General features: G+C 31.8%; 1 protein-coding gene across 1 annotated transcript; it reads left to right on the top strand.

Moving 5' to 3' along the window:
* Nucleotides 1–2,732: 2,732 nt before the first annotated feature.
* LOC143063110 (small ribosomal subunit protein uS7) lies at nucleotides 2,733–24,787 on the top strand. The gene is made up of 5 exons (XM_076235079.1): nucleotides 2,733–2,760; nucleotides 5,735–5,858; nucleotides 6,283–6,492; nucleotides 23,484–23,711; nucleotides 24,667–24,787. The coding sequence occupies exons 2-5, from the start codon at nucleotides 5,748–5,750 to the stop codon at nucleotides 24,733–24,735; spliced, it is 618 nt and encodes a 205-aa protein (XP_076091194.1). The 5' UTR covers nucleotides 2,733–2,760; nucleotides 5,735–5,747; the 3' UTR covers nucleotides 24,736–24,787.
* Nucleotides 24,788–27,011: the final 2,224 nt, after the last annotated feature.

The following is a 27,011-nucleotide window of genomic DNA, read 5'->3' as shown; positions in this document are numbered from 1 at the left end:
GAACGTTGTCTGTTTCTTAAAAGAAGTATATTCTTGTTTGCAATTTTCATCAACTATAGAATCTATGTATGATCAAGGTGGTTATATGACCTCCTTGGTATGATGTCGAATGACAGCCTTTGCATTATCTAAAAACAAAAAATATATCTCTTGTTTACTTATGAAACCGAATCAATTCAACTAGAAACAGAACAAACAAACGTTTCTTCATTGGACATACTACAATTTCAAATGTTATGCATGCATAAATTGGTCGGAAACAAATAAAAAACATATCCTTTGAACATTTTACATTTTCAATTGTAATTGATGAGTAATTTCCACGGCAAAAAAAAAACAACAAAACATGATTGTGTTTCCCAGGCAAAATTTTCCCTGATTGTTTGTTATCTGGGAAAAGTAGTCGGGGTTAACAAAATTATATAACAATAAAAAGATGTGGTAGTAGGATTGCCAATGAGACAACTCTTCAAAAAATACTTTTTTTGTTGGTGCTTCCAAGTTCTTCAATTGGCAGGTCTAGGATCATGTTTTCAATATAATGCCAATAAGCTGACGGCGCATGTCTGCCTGCAATGTTGTTTTTTCATATGTTTGTATTTAATTTGCAGATGATGATTTTTCTTAGATTTTTTATGCAGACGTTTTGTTTTGTTAATCTTGATTCTTAGTTGGTCTGTGATCCAATGCAATTTCATTTTGTGTGTTATTTGTTTTTGTGGTATGTTAGTACTGATCGTCTTTATAAGATCTTCTTTGAATGTTTGCCAAAGTTCATTGGTGTTACTTGTATCATATATAGTTTTTATCTTTTCTTCTAGTACTTTTAATTTATATCTGATTTAATGTTTCCCAGTTTGGAGCCTCTGAGTTAAATAACTTCAGATTAAAATACTCTTCTGGAAGAACATGTTGAAACTTGTGCTTTTTAATTGTCCAATTGATCTGAGCGGAGCAAGGCAAAACAATGATGTCTTTACCGCCAAAAAAGACATGTTTATAGTGTAAGGAATGCGTTGCCGTTGGATGTGGATGGCCTGAATCCATATATCCTGGTCTTAAAGGGAAATTATTCACGTTAACACATAAAAGATGCCACACTTGACTCCAATTGCCATTGAAATATATGCTCAACCATGAGTTTTGCAATTAATTATGTTGGGAAACAACTATGAAAATATTATCAGTGTTTTTGTTATTTAGGAAAGGGGTATATATTATGAACGTGATAAAAAAAAACATAGACATAAAACCATATTTGTCATTCTTTATGTCCAACATTCAAGCAGAAGATGGTCATGACTCACGCGATTAAAATATTTAACATTGGAATTATTTCCGATTTCCAAAATCATGACACAAGAAATATATAGATATGACATCTGAATCTGTTAGACACTTCATACGACATACAGACACCGTCCGATTTAAAAGTATTCATCAAATGATCTCAAATTAGCTATATGTTTTGCATGCTTGAAACAGAAGTGCTCACATCTCATCAAACTATTTTAATCTCCCCCAAAATCTGAAGTATTTTAAAATTATGTACCCCGCTTTTCTTTAACCAAAAATATTAAAGCCCCCCCCCCCCCCCCCCCCCGGGCTCCCCTTATTTTCTCGCACCTCATTCATGTTACAAATGACCAGTCTCTAACATATTATTCTAAAAACAAACTTGTTTTATTCTGATATTTTTAGTTGTCAATGATTTTACTATCAGATGTTTCTGTAATTGGACGATTTCTTTGTTTTCTAGCTGTACGTCTTTCAGTAGTCCATGAATGATTTTATTCCCACCGTGATCATGAGGTTTTGTTTAGTTTATACTTCTTTTGCACCCCATTACTCTCGACTATAAAAATATTCTTTGTGGTTATTTTTTTTGCTATTCATGTTTTCTCCATTCATTTTTCATTATGTTGGTTTTTTTTTTGTTTTCTATATACAATATTCTGCAAACCCCGACCAATCAACATCTTTTGACGGGTATAATAATATGCTTTGAGTAACTTTTCACCCTGTAGACACAGGCACTTGTCTGAGATTATTATTTGTATACCTTCATATAAAAGCAAGCTTAATATAAAGGAATTTGTCTCTGAGACAAGTGCCTGTGACTAGATTAGTAGATACTATATAATGCGGCACACTGCTATGTGTACCAAAATAATCATAATCCTCAGAGGCGGATTTAGGGGGGCAGGGGGCCCGGGCACTCCTTTTTGGGAAAAAATTTGGTTGCTTATATAGGGAATCACTGAAGCGTGACTGGAGCGGGCCCATTCTTAGGTCAGTCAGTTGGCCCCAATTTCCTGGAAAAATTCCTGGATCCACCACTGTTCCTGTTTTGAACCCCCATTTTTGCAATGGGCATTGGTTACATCCATGCACCTGTTTTAATTGTCCGGCTATCTTCATGACATTTAGATAAATCATATTTGGTGAATCCTGATTACAATGTTTTTTTATGCATACATATCTGAGATTACTGTAACACATCTCAGAAACACATGTAGACTATAAATACATTTTTTTTTTATATTATCTAAATTATTATAACGTCCCAATACTACTTTTTTTGTTGCTGCGAATGAAATTACTCAGTTAAAAAAATATAGTCCTAATCCAGAATCAAACAAGCACACAGTTAAATCCGGAATATTTTCCTACGTTGACTCTAAAGTTACTTTCAACAGAGCCCGTGCAATCAATGAGGAAACCCCGTTCCGGTCTTTTACACTTCCGCTCACCCACGGGGTAAGAAGCATGAACTGCTTCGCTCTAAAATATTACATCAAAATGCTTAATTCTTCCAATTAATTAAGAAAAATACACAACAAATATATTTGATATGACAAGAAATGTTTATTCTTCTCGATTACTTTCTCCCAAATGTCATAAAAATCAATAAACTAGACCACTTCAGTCAGAAATTTGTAACCTGTTACCTTTCACTGTTTCAGCAAAATAAAAATACCTAGACTTTGAAAGCTACAGTGCCATATGGAATTGTAACCTAACTGTGATTTCCACCTTTTGTCAGTTTAGATCAAACTCATCTCGGCTATAGATGATGGTATCATGTCCGTTTGCTCCCAAAAAACACATTTCACTTTACACGTTTGTAGGGGTCCCACATGTCTGCACCTACATGTACATTTATTGGTATTTGCCAAATAATGTGGTATAATTGTTATATGTTGGTTTAAAGTAATTATATAAGTGGCTAGCTTTGTTCTTAATAGAGTAGAATTACTAAAAACGGAAGATTTTGAATAAAAAAAATCAAAGATAATTATTTTACAGCTTGTAAGAAGTTTGAAAGCCTTTTGGAATCTTCTCTCTCGAACATGATTTGGAGATTAATGACTTAGTCATATAAGTCCTTGATCATCATGACAAATGAATATTCCTCAACATTTATATATTTCGTCAAATTTAAAACATGTTTACGTTTTGAGAATGTTGTGTTTTTTTTGGACATGTTTTTTTTTATAACAATACACTTATTAAAGCATGATTATAAACAATACCAAACCTTTATTAAATAGTGCGAACAAGAATGGGTGCAAACATACCTGGATTCCTATATGATATCCCTCATTAAATAATGTTTATTGGTACATGTATCTGAATGAATCCTTACAACACTGAAACGTACTGACCACTTCGTCTCTAGATGATTGGTTAAAATCTTTCAAACTAATAAGAGTTCAACCATGATGGCATTGAGAGTTTGATATTTTGTACACTCTGGGGAAGTTCTAGATCTGTATCTTGGAAGATCCACTGAAAATTCTCAAAAAGTGTAGATTGAAAAAATTGCCTCAGCGATAGGATTAGTCCAAATAATTATGACGTCTGGCAAGGCTATTTTAATTTTTTCCTGGGACGCTTTCCTACGACGTCATAACGCCGAAGGCATTTTTTTATGTCTGGAGTTTGAAAGCAAATTTTGGGGGGAACTTTGACACCTAATTTTAACAAGAAATTTTTATTGTCGGTTAGAAATTTTTACGTATTTACAAAGTCCTACCTTTTATGTGCTTATTGATGTAAATTTTTCCAAAAAATATCCAAAAGAAAGGATAAAACAAGATACGATTCCATTTGAAGTGGGGGAATATTTATTTTGTTTGGAAATGATTTCCCACAATTACCAACGACACGTGACTTCCGGTGAATATAAAATTTAAAATCTGGTAAATTTTAATGGATCTGAATTTCCAGAACGTTCAATTTACATTATCCAGAAATTTGGGTCTGTCAAATTTTAACGGATTTTAAATTTTATATTCATCAGAAGTCACGTGTCGTTGGTAATTGTGGGAAATCATTTCCAAACAAAGTAAATATTACCAAACTCCAGACGTAAAAAATGGCTTCGGCGTTATGACGATGTAGGAAGACGTCCCAGGAAAAAATTAAAATAGCCTTGCCAGACGTCATAATTATTTGGACTACGATAGGATGTTACATGTATATTGCCATGCTAGGCCTAAATTAAAATATTGTTTGTTTGCCCTTTTCCGACCCTATGTTTTGAAACAGGGTAGGTAGGTAGGTAAAATATTTTATTTTTTTCCCCAAAAAAATAACTTGGCTCGGTATATTATTTGTCATGGGTAGGCAGGTAGGTAAAATATTTTATTTTATAGATACAAAATCTGCATAATGTCATTTTTTTGTCCGTTTGTTTTTGCAAATAAGTTTTCCGCTGGGACTATTAGTTTTGAAAAAAAAATATATAAGAGATAACTTTGTACTGGTAAGATAATGTCCGGGCAGATATAAATTACTAGTAGAAAAGTCCCTAGAGTGTTACAAATTTCGTGTGTGCCTTTTTTTCCAATAAAAATGCTATATAAGACTTAAAACTCAATTGTCACATATTTTGCATCACATTTATAAATGATCTGTATGGAAAACTTGGCGATTTTACTGCCAGATATTCTCCACTTTTCAGGGTTTTGTCACTTTTGGTTCATGTCAGATATAAATAATTTAGCGGCATAGTTAACATAATCATTCTGATATGCGGATCACAAAAGGCCATCCCTACATAGAATACAACGTCCGTTTACAAATTAGTTTGTACACACGTAAATACTTTTGTATCAAACAAACTTTTTTGTAAATGAACCCTGCTCTTTAAGTTTAAAGGTACAGAGTAACGTACTTCATATCATGATTTCAGAAAGCGTTCAACATCGATTTCAAACAAATGCTTTGAAACTTCAAATGCAAGTGTTCATGTCAAACGCTCAGGTGATACCAAACGGACTGGACCTTATACGTAAAGATAAAACCCGAGGATTCCGGTAAAAAAGTTTTGAGCGGGAAATACAAATATAAGATTTTTGGTAGGAACGAAAAAATAAAATAAAATAAAATCTTGCTGGTAAGTACAAATAAAAGATTTTCAGGCGGAACGAATTGATAGGGTCGGTCGGTAAAGGGCAAACAAACAATATTTTAATTTAAGCCCTATACTCAATGAATGCTTGTTTCAATTCTAATTGATCAAAAACAATAAAGGGGTTATTAGATATAAGCAGATGTGATGCAAGTGCCACTGAGACAACTCGCCATCTAAGTCACAATTATGAAAGCCGTACTTGAAATAGGTCATGGTGATCGCTGATTCCCCATCTGTTTTAAAGATTCATGTATGTTAATACAACCATAAAAAGAGGTTCATAATAGAACTATTGCATAATTGTTGTTGCAGGTAAAATTTAAGAATGGCTGAAAGTTGGGATGAGCCAGCACCTGCTGTAGCAGAACTACCAGAGATAAAGTTGTTTGGTAAATGGTCATCTGATGATGTACAAGTCAGTGATATCAGTTTAACTGTAAGTTAGGTTTATATGAAATAATTAAGAGGTACAGTAAAAATGCTAATTACAGCCCTCAGTTTATCATACTAAAACAGTAGACTTGGCAGCCTATTTAGCACACATACGACCCAAAATTCTCTGTTGAAGGCTAATTTGCAAACATAACTTTTTTATCCTGGGGACCATTTTAAAAATCCTTATGGATTTGGCTCGATCCCGTTAATTGGTTTTCAAAACAGATTTTTATTGTTTTATATTAAGTATAGAATTCTTTAAACCTGATCAACATCAAGTTGTAGTTGGAGGACACTCGATAGTTATAACATATATATGCAAAACTGTGTTCTTGTAACTTATGCGAGGGGAGGTGTGTTATTGCTGTATGAAATATATCTGCCAAATGCATTAATAGTTATATTAAATAATTGTCCATTTATAGGATTACATTGCTGTCAAAGAGAAATATGCTAAATATCTGCCCCACTCAGCTGGACGTTACCAGATGAAACGTTTCAGAAAGGCACAATGTCCAATTGTAGAAAGACTTGTCTGTTCCTTGATGATGCATGGAAGAAACAATGGCAAGAAACTCCTTGCCATGAGAATTGTTAAACATGCTTTTGACATAATTCATTTGCTGACTGGAGAGGTAAGAAACTGTCATTAACAATCATGACATCAGGGATATGGTGTTAATTGTCATTTTCTATAACCTTGTATAAATTTTCAGTATATTTATGATCAGATATAAAAAACCAGAAGAAAACACGTGCTCACTGTTTAAAAAAACTGATTAAGTAACTATTGCAAATAAAATGATAAAGGTTTGAACAATGATTTAATGAAGTTAAAAGAGTCTTATAAAATAGGAAAATGTAAGCGGAAATAACCTGTACAACCACATGATAGTGATGATGATAGCAACTTTCCCTCTCTGATTGTGATGAAATCCTGTTCCAAGCTTGTACTTGCTTGTTCTCAACTTTGATACCTGGAACTCATGTCAGCAGTCTGCACCAAAAACTTTTTTCAACAACTAGTCCGAAGACCAATATTCTGACATTTTTCTTATTGGACCAAACAAAATTTTGCAAAAACTTACTAGTCCGAATGAAATTTTACTAGTCTGGGGCATCGGACTAGTGGCTAACCGTGCAGACTGTGTCAGGAACTTGGTAGATGTTGCATGTTTTGTCTCTTATTGATTGGTGGGAAGATGTGTCAGTACTAGTTGTTGATGATGCCTACAAAGACTGTATGATTTTCAAAACTAAACATAAATTTTTAGGAATTTATCTTGCTATTTTTGGCCTGATGATTCTTTGATATTTTAATAGATCAATGTGCTTTCACATAATTTGAGCAGTTGATAGAGAAGTTTGATCTAAATTTCTGTGCATGACTTAAAACAATGTAATTCCCCTGGTTCTGAACTCTAAATTAAAAAAATATACATTGATGCTTTAAATTTAGACTTCGACATCAAAGGTATTCTTGTTTCCTGCCTCCAAAACTTTCCTCCTTTAGACCGTTGACCCTAATTATTTGATGAATTTGTGTTAAAGTTGTCTGAATCTTTGAAAAGAAAAAATGCAAATCAACGATCTCAAACATTTATCTCTGACTGGATAATTTTCAAAAGTTTTTGGTCAGTTACCAATATAAAACTATTTTTTTGTTTTCAATCGTAGATACCAGTAGCCTGAACTTAAGTAAAGAAATGAAAATATCGTAGTGATGATGATTTTAACTTGCCCTCTCTGATTGTGATGAGATCTTGTTAAATTTATGTACTCACTTCTGAACTATGATTTAAAAATACTCTGAAATTTTCTTGTCTATTGACATATATTGTAATTTCAGTCAGAAACTGAAAACTCTTCAAAACTATTTTAATGTTTTGTCCACTGTGAGTGGAGAGGACTTCTTTAAATTTAAAAAAAAAGTAGCATTTTTATAACGAGAAAAGACTGCTTAAAGTTTTTCTCATGTCATGATGGTATCTTTTATGTGCTAGTATTTTAGTCATGAAATAGTCTGTCAAGTGTGTTTAATTGTCTTTTGGGTCTGAATTTTTTGTTCATATGTGATTATTTGTCAAATGTAAATGTTTTTGTCAAGATATTGTCGTCGTGGGTGTTGATTTTGGTAACAATATTGACTTGTCAGGGGACATGGTATTAATTTTGGTCATAATATTGTCATTTAAGTCATTGTGTTTACTGGACTCTTATAATTAAAAGAAAAACATTGATCCTTTAGACCTAGAAAACAAAGGTATGCTTGTTTCCTGTCCCTCTTTTAGACCTTTGACCCTATTTGATGAATTTGCATTAAAGTTGTCTGAATCTTTGAAAAATAAAATAAAGCAAATCTAAACATTGATCTCTGACTGGATACATGTTATTTTCAAAAGTTTTTGGTCAGTTACCAATACAAAACTAATTTTTGTTTTCACTCGTTGATACCAGTAGCCTGAACTTAAGTAAAGAAATAAAAATATCATAGTGATGATGATTTTAACTTGCCCTCTCTGATTGTGATGAGATCTTGTTAAATTTATGTACTCACTTCTGAACTATGATTTAAAAACATTCTGAATTTTTGAATTGGAATATTTCTTGTCTGTTGACATATATTGTAATTTCAGTCAGGAACTAAAAACTCTTCAAAACTATTTTAATGTTTTGTCTACAGTGGAGAGGACTTCATTAAATTAAAACAAAAAAAGCATTTTTATAACAAAAAAATACTGCTTAAAGTTTTTGGAAAATGACGCAGTCATTGTTCCATTACTGGCGACCTGAACTTCATTACATTTCTCTGCCTACCGCGTTTGGTTTCGTATTTACTATTTTTCATACAAACTGGAATCTGCTTGTGTTATCATTATGCATGATCATTGTGTAGTAATCAGCCAGGAACCAGTTTACAAACTAACTGGTTTCTGCTTGTATTTCACTACACTCGAACAAAGTGTTGTAGTTTGGCAGGAACCAGTTTAGAATTTGTAAACTACAAAACGTAATCGGTTATTGATCATTCCGTTTTGGTGTTTCATACCGACTTATATGGTTTGAATAAGCTTAAGCCCCTTCAAACATTAATGTGATAGGTATATTAAAGACTGTTTTACAAAAAGATGGAACTGTTTTGCTTTCAAAGTCGTACTATAGTGATATCTGTTATGTACGGATTTCCACTCTCACCGGTTAATTTCTTCTTTTACACGTGCTTTTGAAACTTCCTGTTTAAACATCGCAACTTTTTAAATTGTTTTTTGAGTGAATTAAACTTATTGAAACAATCATGAAGCGTTCCAGAATCATTTTCAAGCAGTTTCTTTTTCTCTTTGATGATGGAAAATATGTTTTCTCAAGAAAATACCGCAAACGATCGCAGAGGAATTGAAACGTACAAGTCAAGTCGGCACCTGAATAAATTGGCATCTAGTCAAATCGGCACCTATTTGACGTCAATTCGGCATCCAATAATATTTGTTATAATATTTTCTATTCAATTAATTAATAACAGGTACCAAGTACATAGTGAATTTCACTGTGAAATCCACCGTCACTCACTGAATATGTTGTTGTGTATTTAGGTAAACAACGAAACCAAAGTGAATATGTTGTTGTGTATAAGGGTACAGTAAACAACGAAGACTTTACCCAAGCTATTGTTTTAACAATTAGACACTAATTAAAATAAAATGGAAAACTAAGAGTCCCTTTCAATAAATCAAACTTTCATGCCAAATAATTAGCAAATTTTAGGTGTTTTTTTTCAGTAAAGTTTAAACAGCATTAAACAAACAATCCTGTAAAATGCTCAACTGGTTAAAATAATGCATAAAAATATCAAATATCTCATGTATTAGTCCAAATAATAATGACGTCTGGCAAGGCTATTTTTTTTTTCTGGGACGCTTTCCTTAGACGTTCGTAGGAAGGCTTCGTAAGAAGGCGTCCTAGAAAAGAATTAACATAGCCTTGCGGTCATAAGAAGGTGTCCCAGAATAAAATTTAAAAAGCATTGCCAGACGTAATAATTATTTGGACTACCGTAACGGTTACTCATATATATATATCATTAAAAATAAGCCAAAAAAGTCATTTAGTTGAGAAAAATAAATATATACAAAATGTACATGAACACCCAAAAATGTGAAAGTTAGTATTAAACTCTTTTTGCTTAAATACTGAAAAAAATTCTGGCAACCCCTTTCTTATTTTTACTCTTTTTGCTTAAAATACTGTTAAAATATATATTTAACATGGGTGACGAATTGACTATATCCAGTGTCGATTTAACCAGGTGCTTATTTGTCCAGGTGCCAATTTAACCCGGTGCCGGTTGACTAGAATTCTTTGACAAATGTTTGAAATTACCTGAGTTTCACTAGACCTTTGATAACAGTAACACAAAGATTATTTACTTAATATTTTGTGGGAGAAGGGGGTTCAGACTATGTGGTATCAGGTCTGTTCGCGCCCAATACATTTTCACACCCTACACGTTCGCACCTCGCACGTTCACACCCAAGGTCCGTTTGCACTCTACTCATTCGCGCCCAATTTTAATTCAAATTCAAGTTGAATAATTGGAAAATCATGATTGTCGTTTTAAATTGCAATAACAATACGCTATCCAAAACATGATTAAGATTTATTCAACACAAACACTCCCCAAGGGTGACTGGGGAATAGAAATATGGTCACTTGGTCTTCTCCCGACCGGCAGTAAAACGCTTGCTGAAGTGGGGCGTCCGTTTGGCTGTGCGGGATGTATCAAGTTCGCAGTCACGTACGGTCAGAAGGGGGACGTTAAATCTGATGCCTCGTGTAAAGAGAGTGCCACGCTCTTTGCACGTTAAGAACCCTTGCAACAACTCTTTAAGGGGTCCGTAGGTGGCCTGTTGCAAGGCCAAATTTCTGTTCCTATCCAATATACCCTCTTTTTCCGGTGGCAGTCCAAATTTCTCCGACCATCATCCCAGATGGCCTCTATTGTATCAACCTACCTATTGTATTTATTGTGAACTTGTTCTCATCCTGAATATGCATGAAATATTTGCCACTGGACGTTAAGCAACCAACAATCAATCAATCAATCAACACAAACAAAAATGCTGTCTCACTTTATTTTAAGACAATGACAACAATTATACTTATAAGAAAACACTTGCTTACAGAGTTATTAAACACAAAACCAATTAAGATTGGGTGCGAACATGTAGGGTGTGAAAGTGAAAGAGGGAGAACATGAGTTGGGCGAGAACGGACCCGGATTCAGACTATGTACCATTGAGAAATATACAAGCCTTTCTACGGTATTCATTTGTACAATTCAGGTAGTCTTGACCTATTCATTTGTCTTAAAAAAAAACAGCCAGTTGTCACCTTCACTTCACACACACACATATACGAATATCAATTATTTGCTTACGAGACATGTTGCATTGTTAAACTAATTACGGTATGTGAAAATCAAGACTTGCATAAAAACTATCCCAATATTAGAGACAGTGGCGTCATTTTTCTTCAGAGCTTTCAGCTCTTTGATTCTCATTGTCATGATGGTATCTTTTATGTGCTAGTATTTTAGTCATGAAATAGTCTGTCAAGAGTGTTTATTTGTCTTTTGGGTCTGAATTTGTTGGTCATATGTGATTATTTGTCAAATGTAAATGTTTTTGTCAAGATATTGTCGTCATGGGTGTTAATTTTGGTAACAATATTGTCAGGGGACAGGGTGTTAATTTTGGTCATGATATTGTCATTTAAGTCATACTTGTGTTTACTGGACTCTATAATTAAAAGAAAAACATTGATCCTTTAGACCTAGAAAACAAAGATATGCTTGTTTCCTGTTTCTCAAATTTCCCTCTTTTAGACCTTTGACCCTATTTGATGAATTTTCATTAAAGTTGTCTGAATCTTTGAAAAATAAATAAAGCAAATCTAAACGTTTATCTCTGACTGGACAATTTCCAAAAGTTTTTGGTCAGTTATAATAACCAATATAAAACTAATTTTTGTTTTCAATCGTTGATACCAGTAGCCTGAACTTAAGTAAAGAAATGAAAATATCATAGTGATGATGATTTTAACTTGCCCTCTCTGATTATGATGAGATCTTGTTAAATTTATGTACTCACTTCTGAACTATGATTTAAAAACATTGAATTTTTGAATTGGAATATTTCTTGTCTGTTGACATATATTGTAATTTGAGTCAGGAACTAAAAACTCTTCAAAACTATTTTAATGTTTTGTCTATACAGTGGAGAGGACTTCCATTAAATTCATACAAAAAACTAGCATTTTTAAAACGAGAAAATACTGTTTAAAGTTTTTCTCATGTTGTGATGGTATCTTTTATGTGCTAGTATTTTAGTCATGAAATAGTCTGTCAAGTGTGTTTAATTGTCTTTTGGGCTGAATTTGTTGGTCATATGTGATTATTTGTCAAATGAAATTTAATGTAAATGTTTTTGTCAAGATATTGTCCTCATTGGTGTTAATTTTGGTCATGATATTGTCATTTTATTAAGTCATACTTGTGTTTACTGGACTCTATAAAAGAAAAACATTGATCCTTTAGACCTAGAAAACAAAGGTATGCTTGTTTCCTGTCCCTCTTTTAGACCTTTGACCCTATTTGATGAATTTGCATTAAAGTTGTCTGAATCTTTGAAAAATAAAATAAAGCAAATCTAAACATTGATCTCTGACTGGATACATGTTATTTTCAAAAGTTTTTGGTCAGTTACCAATACAAAACTAATTTTTGTTTTCACTCGTTGATACCAGTAGCCTGAACTTAAGTAAAGAAATGAAAATATCATAGTGATGATGATTTTAACTTGCCCTCTCTGATTATGATGAGATCTTGTTAAATTTATGTACTCACTTCTGAACTATGATTTAAAAACATTGAATTTTTGAATTGGAATATTTCTTGTCTGTTGACATATATTGTAATTTGAGTCAGGAACTAAAAACTCTTCAAAACTATTTTAATGTTTTGTCTATACAGTGGAGAGGACTTTCATTAAATTCATACAAAAAACTAGCATTTTTATAACGAGAAAATACTGTTTAAAGTTTTTCTCATGTTGTGATGGTATCTTTTATGTGCTAGTATTTTAGTCATGAAATAGTCTGTCAAGTGTGTTTAATTGTCTTTTGGGCTGAATTTGTTGGTCATATGTGATTATTTGTCAAATGAAATTTAATGTAAATGTCTTTGTCAAGATATTGTCCTCATTGGTGTTAATTTTGGTCATGATATTGTCATTTTATTAAGTCATACTTGTGTTTACTGGACTCTATAAAAGAAAAACATTGATCCTTTAGACCTAGAAAACTAAGGTATGCTTGTTTCCTGTCCCTCTTTTAGATCTTTGACCCTATTTGATGAATTTGCATTAAAGTTGTCTGAATCTTTGAAAAGTAAATAAAGCAAATCTAAACATTTATCTCTGACTGGATAATTTTCAAAAGTTTTTGGTCAGTTACCAATATAAAACTTAATTTTTGGGATACGATTGCTTGAAAGCAATCTGTAGACTTGTACCAGTGGCTCAGGGCAATGCCCTCACGTCAATCATTTTATTCTAAACATTAAGGAACATCTCAGATTCTTGTGATTATCTTGCTTTAAAAGGTAAAACAAACAAAGGGATTGAACTTAAACAACTTTAATATAATGTTCTTTTAATAATCTTCATGTTTGATATTTCTCTTGACTTATATGCGTGTTTTTAACAACACGGAAAATCAGAATTAAGCAGTATTTATATTTATTGTTTTTATACGACCGCAAAAATTGAAAATATTTTGGTCGTTATTGGTCAGTCAGGGGTACTACTTGTACAAGTGTATTTTATTTACTTGAAGAAGTAAAAAAAAATATACACATATAAGTAAATTTGTAGGATACTTATACAAGTGAATTTTATTTACTTGTATAGGTAAAAAAAAATTGGTTTAGTTATGTCCCTTAGGCATTCATTTTTACTTGTATAAGTAAAAAAATCATCCTTTCTTCTTATCTTGAATTCTTAAGATTTCTTTGCTCTAATAGAATTTTAAATTGTGTACCCTTTACAGATGTCTTTACTAATCATGTAAGTGTAATTTCATGGACAATGAAAATCCCATTTGACTGTTATCTTCATAACACTGCTCATTTGCAAGCCCCAAAGGAGCAATTTTTGATTGCCTTGCACAAATATACAAGATCTTTGCTCAATCAGTTTCTTTGATGAATTAATGAGATGAAACATTGAACTTTAATGAAAAAATTTGAGCAAACCTGGGAAAAATCATTAAAGGCATGATTTTACATCTCAAAACTTGAGGATTTTTCTGGGATTGGAAGAAAAATTTACTTATACAAGTAAATTTTTTAGAAAATTAAGGGGAGATTATTTAAACATTATTTATTTACTTATATGTGTATATTTTTTTTACTTCTTCAAGTAGATAAAATACACTTGTACAAGTAGTACCCCTGACTGTTGGTATCACGTTGGCTTCGTCGTCCGAATACTTTTAGTTTTCGCACTCTAACTAAACTTTAGTAAAAGTGAATAGAAATCTATGAAATTTTAACACAAGGTTTATGACCACAAAAGGAAGGTTGGGATTGATTTTGGGAGTTGAGGTCCTAACAGTTTAGGAATTAGGGGCCAAAAGGGGGCCCAATTAAGCATTATTCTTGGTTTTCGCACCATAACTTTAGTATAAGTAAATGGAAATCTATGAAATTTTGACACAAGGTTTATGATCATAAAAGGAAGGTTGGGTTTGATTTTAAGAGTTTTTGGGAGCTCTTTGATTGTTTTCAATCGTTGATACCAGTAGCCTTAACTTAAGTTAAAAAAAAAAAGAAAATATCATAGTGATGATGATTTTAACTTGCCCTCTCTGATTGTGATGAGATCTCGTTAAATTTATGTACTCACTTCTGAACTATGATTTAAAAAAACTTCTGAATTTTTGAATTGGAATATTTCTTGTCTGTTGACATATATTGTAATTTGAGTCGGGAACTAAAAATTCTTCAAAACTATTTTAATGTTTTGTCTATACAGTGGAGAGGACTTTCATTAAATTCAAAAAAAAGAAGCATTTTTATAAAGAGAAAATACTTGTAGGGGGACAGGGTGTTAATTTTTGTCAAGATATTGTCCTAATTGGTGTTAATTTTGGTCATGATATTCTCATTTAAGTCATACTTTTGTTTACTGGACTCTATAATTAAAAGAAAAACATTGATCTTTTAGACCTAGAAAACAAAGGTATGCTTGTTTCCTGTCCCTCTTTTAGACCTTTGACCCTATTTGATGAATTTGCATAAAAGTTGTCTGAATCTTTGAAAAATAAATAAAGCAAATCTAAACATTTATATCTGACTGGATAATTTCCAAAAGTTTTTGGTCAGTTACCAACATAAAACTATTTTTTTGTTTTCAATCATTGATACCAGTAGCCTGAACTTAAGTAAAAAAAATCAAATATCATAGTGATGATGATTTTAACTTGCCCTCTCTGATTGTGATGAGATCTTGTTAAATTTATGTACTCACTTCTGAACTATGATTTAAAAACACTCTGAATTTTTGAATTTGAATATTTCTTGTCTGTTGACATATATTGTAATTTCAGACAGGAACTAAAAACTCGTCAAACTATTTTAATGTTTTGTCTATACAGTGGAGAGGACTTTCATTAAATTCATAAAAACAATTAGCAATTTTACATTAAATGTAAAAATACTGCTCAAAGTTTTTCTCATTGTCATGATGCTATCTTTTATGTGCTAGTATTTTAGTCATGAAATAGTCTTGTCAAGTGTGTTTATTTGTCTTTTGGCTCTGAATTTATTGGTCATATGTGATTATTTGTTAAACGTTAATGTTTTTGTCAAGATATTGTCGTCATGGGTGTTGATTTTGGCAACAATATTGACTTGTCAGGGGACATGGTGTTAATTTTGGTCATGATATTGTCATTTAAGTCATACTTGTGTTTTCTGGACTCTATAAAAGAAAAACATTGATCGTTTAGACCTAGAAAACAAAGGTATGCTTGTTTCCTGTCCCTCTTTTAGACCTTTGACCCTATTTGATGAATTTTCATTAAAGTTGTCTGGATCTTTGAAAAATAAATAAAGCAAATCCAAACATTTATCTCTGACTGGATAATTTTCAAATTTTTTGGTCGGTTACCAATATAAAACTATTTTTTTGTTTTCAATCGTTGATACCAGTAGCCTGAACTTAAGTAAAAAAAATCAAATATCATAGTGATGATGATTTTAACTTGCCCTCTCTGATTGTGATGAGATCTTGTTAAATTTATGTACTCACTTCTGAACTATGATTTAAAAACATTGAATTTTAGAATTGGAATATTTCTTGTCTGTTGACATATATTGTAATTTGAGTCAGGAACTAAAAACTCTTTAAAACAATTTCAATGTTTTGGCTATACGGTGGAGAGGACTTTCATTAAATTAAAAAAAAACCTAGCAAAGCTGCATTTTTATAAGGAGAAAATACTGATGAAAGTTTTTCTCATGTTGTGATGGTATCTTTTATGTGCTAGTATTTTAGTCATGAATAATAGTCTGTCAAGTGTGTTTATTTGTCTTTTGACCCTATTTGATGAATTTGCATTAAAGTTGTCTGAATCTGTGAAAAATAATTTAAGCAAATCTAAACATTTATCTCTGACTGGATAATTTCCAAAGGTTTTTGGTCAGTTGCCAATATAAAACCAATTTTTTGTTTTCAATCGTTGATACCAGTAACCTGAACTTAAGTAAAGAAATGACAATATCATAGTGATGATGATTTTAACTTGCCCATTCTGATTGTGATGAGATCTAGTTAAATTTATGTACTCACTTCTGAACTATGATTTAAAAACACTCAGAAATTTTCTTGTCTATATGATATATATTGACAATATCATGACCAAAATTAACACCCTGTCCCCTGACAATATTGTTACCAAAATTAAAACCCATGACGACAATATCTTGACAAAAACATTTACATTTGACAAATAATCACATATGACCAACAAATTCAGACCCAAAAGACAAATAAACACTCTTGACAGACTATTTCATGACTAAAATACTAGCACATAAAAGATACCATCATGACAATGAGAAAAACTTTAAGCAGTATTTTCTTGTTATAAAAATGCTATTTTTGTTTTAATTTAATGAAGTCCTCTCCACTGTAGACAAAACATTGAAATAGTTTTGAAGAGTTTTTAATTCCCGACTGAAATTACAATTAAGTCATACTTGTGTTTACTGGACTCTATAAAAGAAAAACATTGATCCTTTAGACCTAGAAAACAAAGGTATGCTTGTTTCCTGTCCCTCTTTTAGACCTTTGACCCTATTTGATGAATTTTCATTAAAGTTGTCTGAATCTTTGAAAAATAAAATAAAGCAAATCTAAACATTGATCTCTGACTGGATACATGTAATTTTCAAATGTTTTTGGTCAGTTACCAATACAAAACTAATTTTTGTTTTCAATCGTTGATACCAGTAGCCTGAACTTAAGTTAAGAAATAAAAATATCATAGTGATGATGATTTTAACTTGCCCTCTCTGATTGTGATGAGATCTTGTTAAATTTATGTACTCACTTCTGAACTATGATTTAAAAACATTCTGAATTTTTGAATTGGAATATTTCTTTTCTGTTGACATATATTGTAATTTCAGTCAGGAACTAAAAACTCTTCAAAACTATTTTAATGTTTTGTCTACAGTGGAGAGGACTTCATTAAATTAAAACAAAAAAACCATTTTTATAACAAGAAAATACTGCTTAAAGTTTTTATACGACCGCAAAATTTGAAAAATTTTTCGTCGTATATTGCTATCACGTCGTCGTCGTCGTCGTCGTCATCCGAATACTTTTAGTTTTCGCACTCTAACTTTAGTAAAAGTGAATGGAAATCTATGAAATTTTAACACAAGGTTTATGACCACAAAAGGAAGGTTTGTATTGATTTTGGGAGTTTTGGTCCCAACATTTTAGGAATTAGGGGCCAAAAAGGGCCCAAATAAGCATTTTCTTGGTTTTCGCACTATAACTTTAGTTCAGGTTAATAGAAATCTATGAAATTTTGACACAAGGTTTATGACCACAAAAGAACGGTTGGGATTGATTTTGGGAGTTTTGGTTTCAACAGTTTAGGAATTGGGGGCCAAAAAAGGGCCCAAATAAGCATTATTCTTGGTTTTCGCACAATAACTTTAGTTTAAGTAAATAGAAATGAATGAAATTTAAACACAATGTTAATCACTACAAAAGGAAGGTTGGTATTGATTTTGGGAGTTTAGGTCCCAACAGTTTAGGAATTAGGGGCCAAAAAGGGACCCAAATAAGCATTTTTCTTGGTTTTCGCACCATAACGTTAGTATAAGTAAATAGAAATCTATGAAATTTAAACACAAGGTTTATGACCATAAAAAGAAGGTTGGTATTGATTTTGGGAGTTTTGGTCCCAACAGAATAAGGGGCCCAAAGGGTCCAAAATTAAACTTTGTTTGATTTCATCAAAATTGAATAATTGGGGTTCTTTGATATGCCGAATCTAACTGTCATGACTGTGTATGTAGATTCTTAACTGTTGGTCCCGTTTTCAAATTGGTCTACATTAAGGTCCAAAGGGTCCAAAATTAAACTTAGTTTGATTTTGACAAAAAATGAATCAGTTAGGTTCTTTGATATGCTGAATCTAAAAATGTACTTAGATTCTTGATTATTGGCCCAGTTTTCAAGTTGGTCCAAATCGGGGTCCAAAATTAAATTTTGTTTGATTTCATCAAAAATTGAATAAATGGGGTTCTTTGATATACCAAATCTAACTGTGTATGTAGATTCTTCATTTTTGGTCCTGTTTTCAAATTGGTCTACACTAAAGTCCAAAGGGTCCAAAATTAAACTTAGTTTGATTTTAACAAAAATTAAAATCTTGGGGTTCTTTGATATGCTGAATCCAAAAATGTACTTAGATTTTTATACGACCGCAAAATTTGAAAAAATTTTCGTCGTATATTGCTATCACGTTGGCGTCGTCGTCGTCGTCCGAATACTTTTAGTTTTCGCACTCTAACTTTAGTAAAAGTGAATAGAAATCTATGAAATTTTAACATAAGGTTTATGACCACAAAAGGAAGGTTGGGATTGATTTTGGGAGTTTTGGTCCCAACATTTTAGGAATAAGGGGCCAAAAAGGGCCCAAATAAGCATTTTCTTGGTTTTCGCACTATAACTTTAGTTTAAGTTAATAGAAATCTATGAAATTTTGACACAAGGTTTATGACCACAAAAGAAAGGTTGGGATTGATTTTGGGAGTTTTGGTTCCAACAGTTTAGGAATTAGGGGCAAAAAAAGGGCCCAAATAAGCATTATTCTTGGTTTTCGCACAATAACTTTAGTTTAAGTAAATAGAAATCTATGAAATTTAAACACAAGGTTTATGACCATAAAAGGAAGGTTGGTATTGATTTTGGGAGTTTTGGTCCCAACAGTTTAGGAATAAAGGGCCCAAAGGGTCCAAATTAAACTTTGTTTGATTTCATCAAAAATTGAATAATTAGGGTTCTTTGGTATGCCGAATCTAACTGTGTATGCAGATTCTTAATTTTTGGTCCTGTTTTCAAATTGGTCTACATTAAGGTCCAAAGGGTCCAAAATTAAACTTAGTTTGATTTTAACAAAAATTGAATCCTGGGGGTTGTTTGATATGCTGAATTTAGAAATGTACGTAGATTTTTAATTATTGGCCTAGTTTTCAAGTTGGTCCAAGTGGGGGTCCAAAATTAAACTTTGTTCATCAAAAATTGAATAAATGGGTTCTTTGATATGCCAAATCTAACTGTGTATGTAGATTCTTAATTTTTGGTCCAGTTTTCAAATGGTCTACATTAAGGTCCAAAGGGTCCAAAAATAAACTAAGTTTGATTTTAACAAAAATTAAATTCTTGGGCTTATTTGATATGCTTTATCTAAATATGTACTTTGATTTTTGATTATGGGCCCAGTTTTCAAGTTGGTCCAAATCAGGATTCCATATCAAGTGTTGTGCAATAGCAAGAAATTTTCAATTGCACAGTATTGCACAATAGCAAGAAATATGTAATTGCACAATATTGTGCAATAGCAATTAATTTTCAATTGGAGTTATCTTTCTTTGTATAGAATAGAAGTTGATAATATATGTTGGAAATTTGCCAGACATGACTATGATGTCATTTTCTATTTTTATTTGCCAATGACTTTATGTAAATAACTTCATTGGAAATTTGCCAATATAAAATGTTGCTGATGAAGCTTTTTTTCCTAATCTTATCTAAAATGTTTTTAGATAATGTATGTTGGACATTTGCCAGACCTGACTATGATGTCATTTTCTATTTTTATTTGCCAATAACTTTATGTAAATAACTTCATTGGAAAATTGCCAATATAAAATGTTGCTGATGAAGTTTTTTTTATTGTTTTATACAATAAACAATGTATATTCACTTTTACTACCAACCAATCTTTACCATTCAGTGATAACAAGCACTTTATTTTACATTTTAATATTTTATGATGTATTTAAAAGAGTAGTTATTGTTGCAAACTCCATTAGAAATTTGAATTGATATCAGTTTTGGAAAAAGGGAAACGGGGATGTGAAAAAAAAAGGGGGGGTTTAAATTTTTCTCATTTCAGATTTCATAAATAAAAAGAAAATTTCTTCAAACATTTTTTTGAGAGGATTTATATTCAACAGCATAGTGAATTGCTCAAAGGCAAACAAAAATATTTTAAGTTCATTAGACCACATTCATTCTGTGTCAGAAACCTATGCTGTGTCAACTATTTAATCACAATCCATATTTAGAGCTGAATCCAGCTTGAATGTCGTGTCCATACTTTCCCCAACCGTTCAGGGTTCAACCTCTGCGGTCGTATAAAGCTACGCCCTGGGGAGCATCTGGTTCTCATTGTCATGATGCTATCTTTTATGTGCTAGTATTCTAGTCATGAAATAGTCTGTCAAGTGTGTTTATTTGTCTTTTGGGTCTGAATTTATTGGTCATATGTGAATATTTGTCAAATGTAAAATGTCTTTGTCAAGATATTGTCTTGTCATGGGACAGGGTGTTAATTTTGGTCATTATATTGTCATTTAAGAAGTCATACTTGTGTTTACTGGGTTTTATGATTAAAAGAAAAACATTGATCTTTTAGACCTAGAAAACAAAGGTATGCTGGTTTCCTGTCCCTCTTTTAGACCTTTGACCCTATTTGATGAATTTTCATTAAAGTTGTCTGAATCTTTGAAAAATAAAATAAAGCAAATCTAAACATTGATCTCTAACTGGATACATGTAATTTTCAAAAGTTTTTGGTCAGTTACCAATACAAAACTAATTTTTGTTTTCACTCGTTGATACCAGTAGCCTGAACTTAAGTAAAGAAATAAAAATATCATAGTGATGATGATTTTAACTTGCCCTCTCTGATTGTGATGAGATCTTGTTAAATTTATGTACTCACTTCTGAACTATGATTTAAAAACACTAATAATTTTAGAATTGGAATATTTCTTGTCTGTTGACATACATGTATATTGTAATTTCAGTCTGGAACTAAAAACTCTTCAAAACTATTTTAATGTTTTGTCTACAGTGGAGAGGACTTCATTAAATTAAAACAAAAAAAGCATTTTTATAACAAGAAAATACTGCTTAAAGTTTTTCTCATTGTCATGATGGTATCTTTTATGTGCTAGTATTTTAGTCATGAAATAGTCTGTCAAGAGTGTTTATTTGTCTTTTGGGTCTGAATTTGTTGGTCATATGTGATTATTTGTCAAATGTAAATGTTTTTGTCAAGATATTGTCGTCATGGGTGTTAATTTTGGTAACAATATTGTCAGGGGACAGGGTGTTAATTTTGGTCATGATATTGTCATTTAAGTCATACTTGTGTTTACTGGACTCTATAATTAAAAGAAAAACATTGATCCTTTAGACCTAGAAAACAAAGATATGCTTGTTTCCTGTTTCTCAAATTTCCCTCTTTTAGACCTTTGACCCTATTTGATGAATTTTCATTAAAGTTGTCTGAATCTTTGAAAAATAAATAAAGCAAATCTAAACGTTTATCTCTGACTGGACAATTTCCAAAAGTTTTTGGTCAGTTATAATAACCAATATAAAACTAATTTTTGTTTTCAATCGTTGATACCAGTAGCCTGAACTTAAGTAAAGAAATGAAAATATCATAGTGATGATGATTTTAACTTGCCCTCTCTGATTGTGATGAGATCTTGTTAAATTTATGTACTCACTTCTGAACTATGATTTAAAAACACTAATAATTTTAGAATTGGAATATTTCTTGTCTGTTGACATACATGTATATTGTAATTTCAGTCAGGAACTAAAAACTCTTCAAAACTGTTTTTATGTTTTGTCTATACAGTGGAGAGGACTTTCATTAATTCAAAAAAACAAGCATTTTTATAACAAGAAAATACTGCTTAAAGTTTTTCTCATTGTCATGATGCTATCTTTTATGTGCCAATATTTTAGTCATGAAATAGTCTGTCAAGTGTGTTTATTTGTCTTTTGGTCTGAATTAATTGGTCATATATATATATATGTCAAATGTAAATGTTTTTGTCAAGATATTGTCGTTTTGGTAACAATATTGACTTGTAGGGGGACAGGGTGTTAATTTTGGTCATGATATTGTCATTTAAGTCATACTTGTGTTTACTGGACTCTATCATTAAAAGAAAAACATTGATCCTTTAGACCTAATAAACAAAGGTATGCTCGTTTCCTGCCTCTCAAACTTCCCTCTTTTAGACCTTTGACCCTATTTGATTAATTAGCATTAAAGTTGTCTGAATCTGAAAAATTTAAAATTAAAAAAAAAGCAACTCCAAACATTTATCTGTGACTGGATAATTGTCAATAGTGTTCTATTATAAATGATTCCTATGTCCCAATATATAAGATTTGGATTGAAAAGCATCTCCAAACCTCGCTACTTTGATAACATATCAAAATACTGCAAGTGTCACCTTAACTAACAACAGACCTATGATCCTTAGCCAAGCAATGAAAATATCAGTTTTGATGATTTGAACTTGCCCCCTCTGATTGTGATGAGATCTTGTTCTAAATTTGTACTCATTTCTGAACTATGATTTAACATACAAATAATATTTGATATAAAACCTTTTCTATTCATTATGTAAAAGAATAAGTAATGGCCTCATTTACTCTCATTTAGTCTATGATTGAAAGAAAGAAAAAGAAATTAAACAGTAATTGTAAAAAAAAAAAAAAAAAAAAAAAAACCAAGTTACTTTTCGTATCATGATATGAAAAGTTAAGAAATGGGTCACCACTACATGGCAAATCTCAATTTTTTTTACAATAAATCTAATATTGAATAAATATCAACAGCCAAAGACTAAAAAAATTAAATGGCTTGCAAAGTATCTTTCTGGAAACAGTGGTTCAGTATATAAAGATATTCTTGTATTGACTCCTAAATTATAATTAACAATATTTTGTAGAATCCTTTACAAGTGTTGGTGAATGCAATCATTAACAGTGGACCACGAGAAGATTCCACCAGAATTGGTCGTGCCGGTACAGTAAGACGTCAAGCTGTTGATGTGTCACCTCTAAGAAGAGTAAACCAGGCTATCTGGCTTCTATGTACTGGAGCCAGGGACACATCATTCAGAAATATTAAGACAATTGCTGAGTGTTTGGCTGATGAACTCATCAATGCTGCTAAGGTATTCACTAATAATTCATTGAATTTAACACCCATGTTTAAATTTATAACATGTATAATGTATACTGTTCTTTACTTAAAATCTAAGATAGGACAAACTTTTATTTTAAAGCTCTTTTAGAATCAAAAGTGTGAATCCGGGACAGGGATTAATTTCTCATCCATAAGATTGAGTATTTACTCTGTTTTATGTTGTATAATTTGGTTATAGAGAACAATAGACTGTAATAACAATATTACATTCTCGTTTAGCATGTATGGTGTATTGAAATAAATGCATAAACAAAATTAGTGAATTTTTACCCAATAGGAACAATATGAAAATTAATTTCTGCCTGTGATGCATAATAACATGAAATATTCAATTTATCCACACTATAAAAAAAATCTCATCACCTGAATGAAATGACAAATTTAAATAAAAACATATGATAGTTATGATGATATGAACTTGCCCTCTCTGATTGTGATGAGATCATGTTCCAAGCTTGTACTCGCTTGTTCTGAATTATCATATATACTTTAGAATTTTTAGCACTTGTATAGATTTCATTTAAAGTCTGCATATAAATGAATGGAGATTTGGGATAAACATCAGCCTGACCGCAACACAACATAACTTGAATTATAGAAAAATATAAGTTAACAGTATTTTTTTGAAAAGGAGAAGTGAAAGATATCAAAAGAACATGGTAAACAAAAAATGTTAAGAGACAAAACAACATAAAAGACAATTACTAATCAACTTTTAACACATGAAAGTTATTTCTTTATTTGTTACCTTCCCGAATTATAAAGGAAATAAAATGTGCAACATTGACCTGAATTGATATTGACACTTTGTGCATATGCTCAAAAACATTTGCAGTGTTGGGTGTTTTTGTTGCAAATATTTTTGTTTCTTTACAGATAAATTGTCTAAGCTATATGGTTATGACTTTTTTATTTATTTTCAGGGATCATCTAATTCTCATGCTATTAAGAAGAAGGACGAGTTGGAACGTGTTGCTAAATCTAATCGTTAAGAGACTGTCAGATATCTCAGATGAAGTAAAAAAAAAAAAAATGTGAAAAAAATCTTGTTCTTTATTAGGCCAAAAAAAAATATATGTCTGTTTCCTGCTTCCAAGGCAAATAAATCAGGGTCGGTAGGTCGGGATTTTTTTTTTTTTTTTTTTTTTTGCACTCCCGGTCAGATTTGCAGTCCGTTAAATGTCATGTTTGGTTAGGGTCCTGTACCCCAAAATGATTTAATCCCTTTAAAGAAGCTTTAATTGAATAATCCTCCCAGTGCTGACATTATTTAAACTTTAATTGTAGCACATTTGTGCTGGGAGCAGCCATTTTGATGTTTGGGCATAGTAAAATACGGATCTGGATCGGACCGGAAATGAATTTTTCCCGACCGGAAACGATGTTATTCCAGATTTGAATAAAAAGATCTAGGGTCGGGGGGTTTGAGTCGGGGTCGGTCGGGAAACAGGAAACAGACATATATTTTTTTTTGGCCTTACCTCATTGCATATCATTTGATGATCAGAATGTAATGAAGTTGTACTGAAATGTTGCTGTAAATTCAGAACTACATGTGTGCATTTATCATTGTTAATATTCATCATAGGCTTTTCAAAATGCACCTCTAATAGAAATGGTCAGAATCAGTAGAAAGCTAAATGTACAGATAACACATAGTAGGAGAGATAGAATTATAGCTCCAAAAACCGAAGTTCTGCTGATTGATGTCATGAAGTAGCCTGGAATTGGACATAAGATTGACAACACAATATATATATACAAATGATAACATATTGTAAGCTTTGGTTCAAGGGTTGTTTGTATGTTTCTTTGGTAGAAGAGAGCATTGTGTTTTCTGGTCTGTAAGTCTCCCATATCAGGTTTAAGCTTTTGGTTTAGGTAGTTTTATAGTTACATCACAGGAAATTTCATTTACAATAATAGGAACTTTATACACTGAATAACTGTTTTGAGCCTGATTAGACACTTTAGACACTTCTCTAAACATAGAAATAAGATTGTGTTACAAGTATATTCTTAGGTGAAAGTTTTTGGTTCAGATTGTTTTACCATGAAGTTGATGCTACATGAAATTGAAATTGATTTTTTTAATAAATATTGGGAGATCCATATGATGAGAAGCAAAAGAAATAAGATGTGGTATGAGAGAACTCTGGATCCAAGTCGCAACTTGAATGTGTAAAAAGTTAACAGTTATAGGTTATAGTACAGCCTTCACAGCACAAAGCCTTTGCTCTCACTGAACAGCAACATGAGCAAGCTATAAAGGGTTACAAAATTACTGGCGAAAAACGATAGACTCGAATTAAAGCAGCAATGTGTCTGTATAAATTTTGTCTTATGAACATGTTAAAAATCTATCTAAAATCCTGTTAATCAAGTACAAACAGGCATGGTATATTTATATCACATTAACATGTAACTTCTTTAATATGCATGATAGTAAAAATTGATACAAGTAGAGCTTGGTAAATAGTATGTTTACCTGTCCTTCATTTTGGGGTTCAGAAAACTAAAATCAAATCAAATATTTAATGTGGGCTTGCAACCTTACATAAATATATGGGCACACATTATGAGAGGAAAAACCTATTCGAGGTCTAAACAATTTGTTCATCGCCTGTGGAGATCTACATTTACAAATGTTTGCCCAGCATAAACCGTGTTATATATATAAATGCCTATTTTCATTGATCTTAGGTACACGAGTTTAGCTTCATGTCTTTAAAACTTATTTTACTTGTGATTTTCTCAGAATTGATTAATATAACTAGTTTGTTGGTTCCTGTAACCCTTATATCTTTAAAATTGAGAATATTTGACAATGTTCATCTGACCTTGACTCATTTCCATGGTTCATTTAAAACTTTCAGTTTTCTGTTTAGTGGACTCTTTTATATTGGGTTTATGGAATGACTGCAAGGCGTCATCTGATCTTTACCTCGTTTACACAGATCCCAATAATGTGAATGTCATTCATTGGTCAAACATCGACTACATTTTCTGGGTTATTAGTCCCCTACCAATGAAGTTTCAGGGACTAGGTTGGCACTCGCTCCAAGATATAAGTTTTCCACCTACTTACTTAATGTTTTAAGGTATTGAATAAATGTTCGGTGTATTAGTTTTCTCATGACAGGTTACAGATTTAAGTTCAAATTTTGTTCTGGTCAGATGATACTGTGCAGAGTTATCCTCCTTGAACTTGAACAATTAACTCGAATAATAGTTCCCTGCACTTATTTTCAGCATGCTTGAAATTAAT

Source organism: Mytilus galloprovincialis, chromosome 2, assembly GCF_965363235.1.
Source record: "Mytilus galloprovincialis chromosome 2, xbMytGall1.hap1.1, whole genome shotgun sequence".
NCBI lineage: Eukaryota > Metazoa > Mollusca > Bivalvia > Mytilida > Mytilidae > Mytilus > Mytilus galloprovincialis.
Note: the sequence above shows the minus strand (reverse complement) of the source record. Positions and strands in the feature narration are given on the sequence as shown.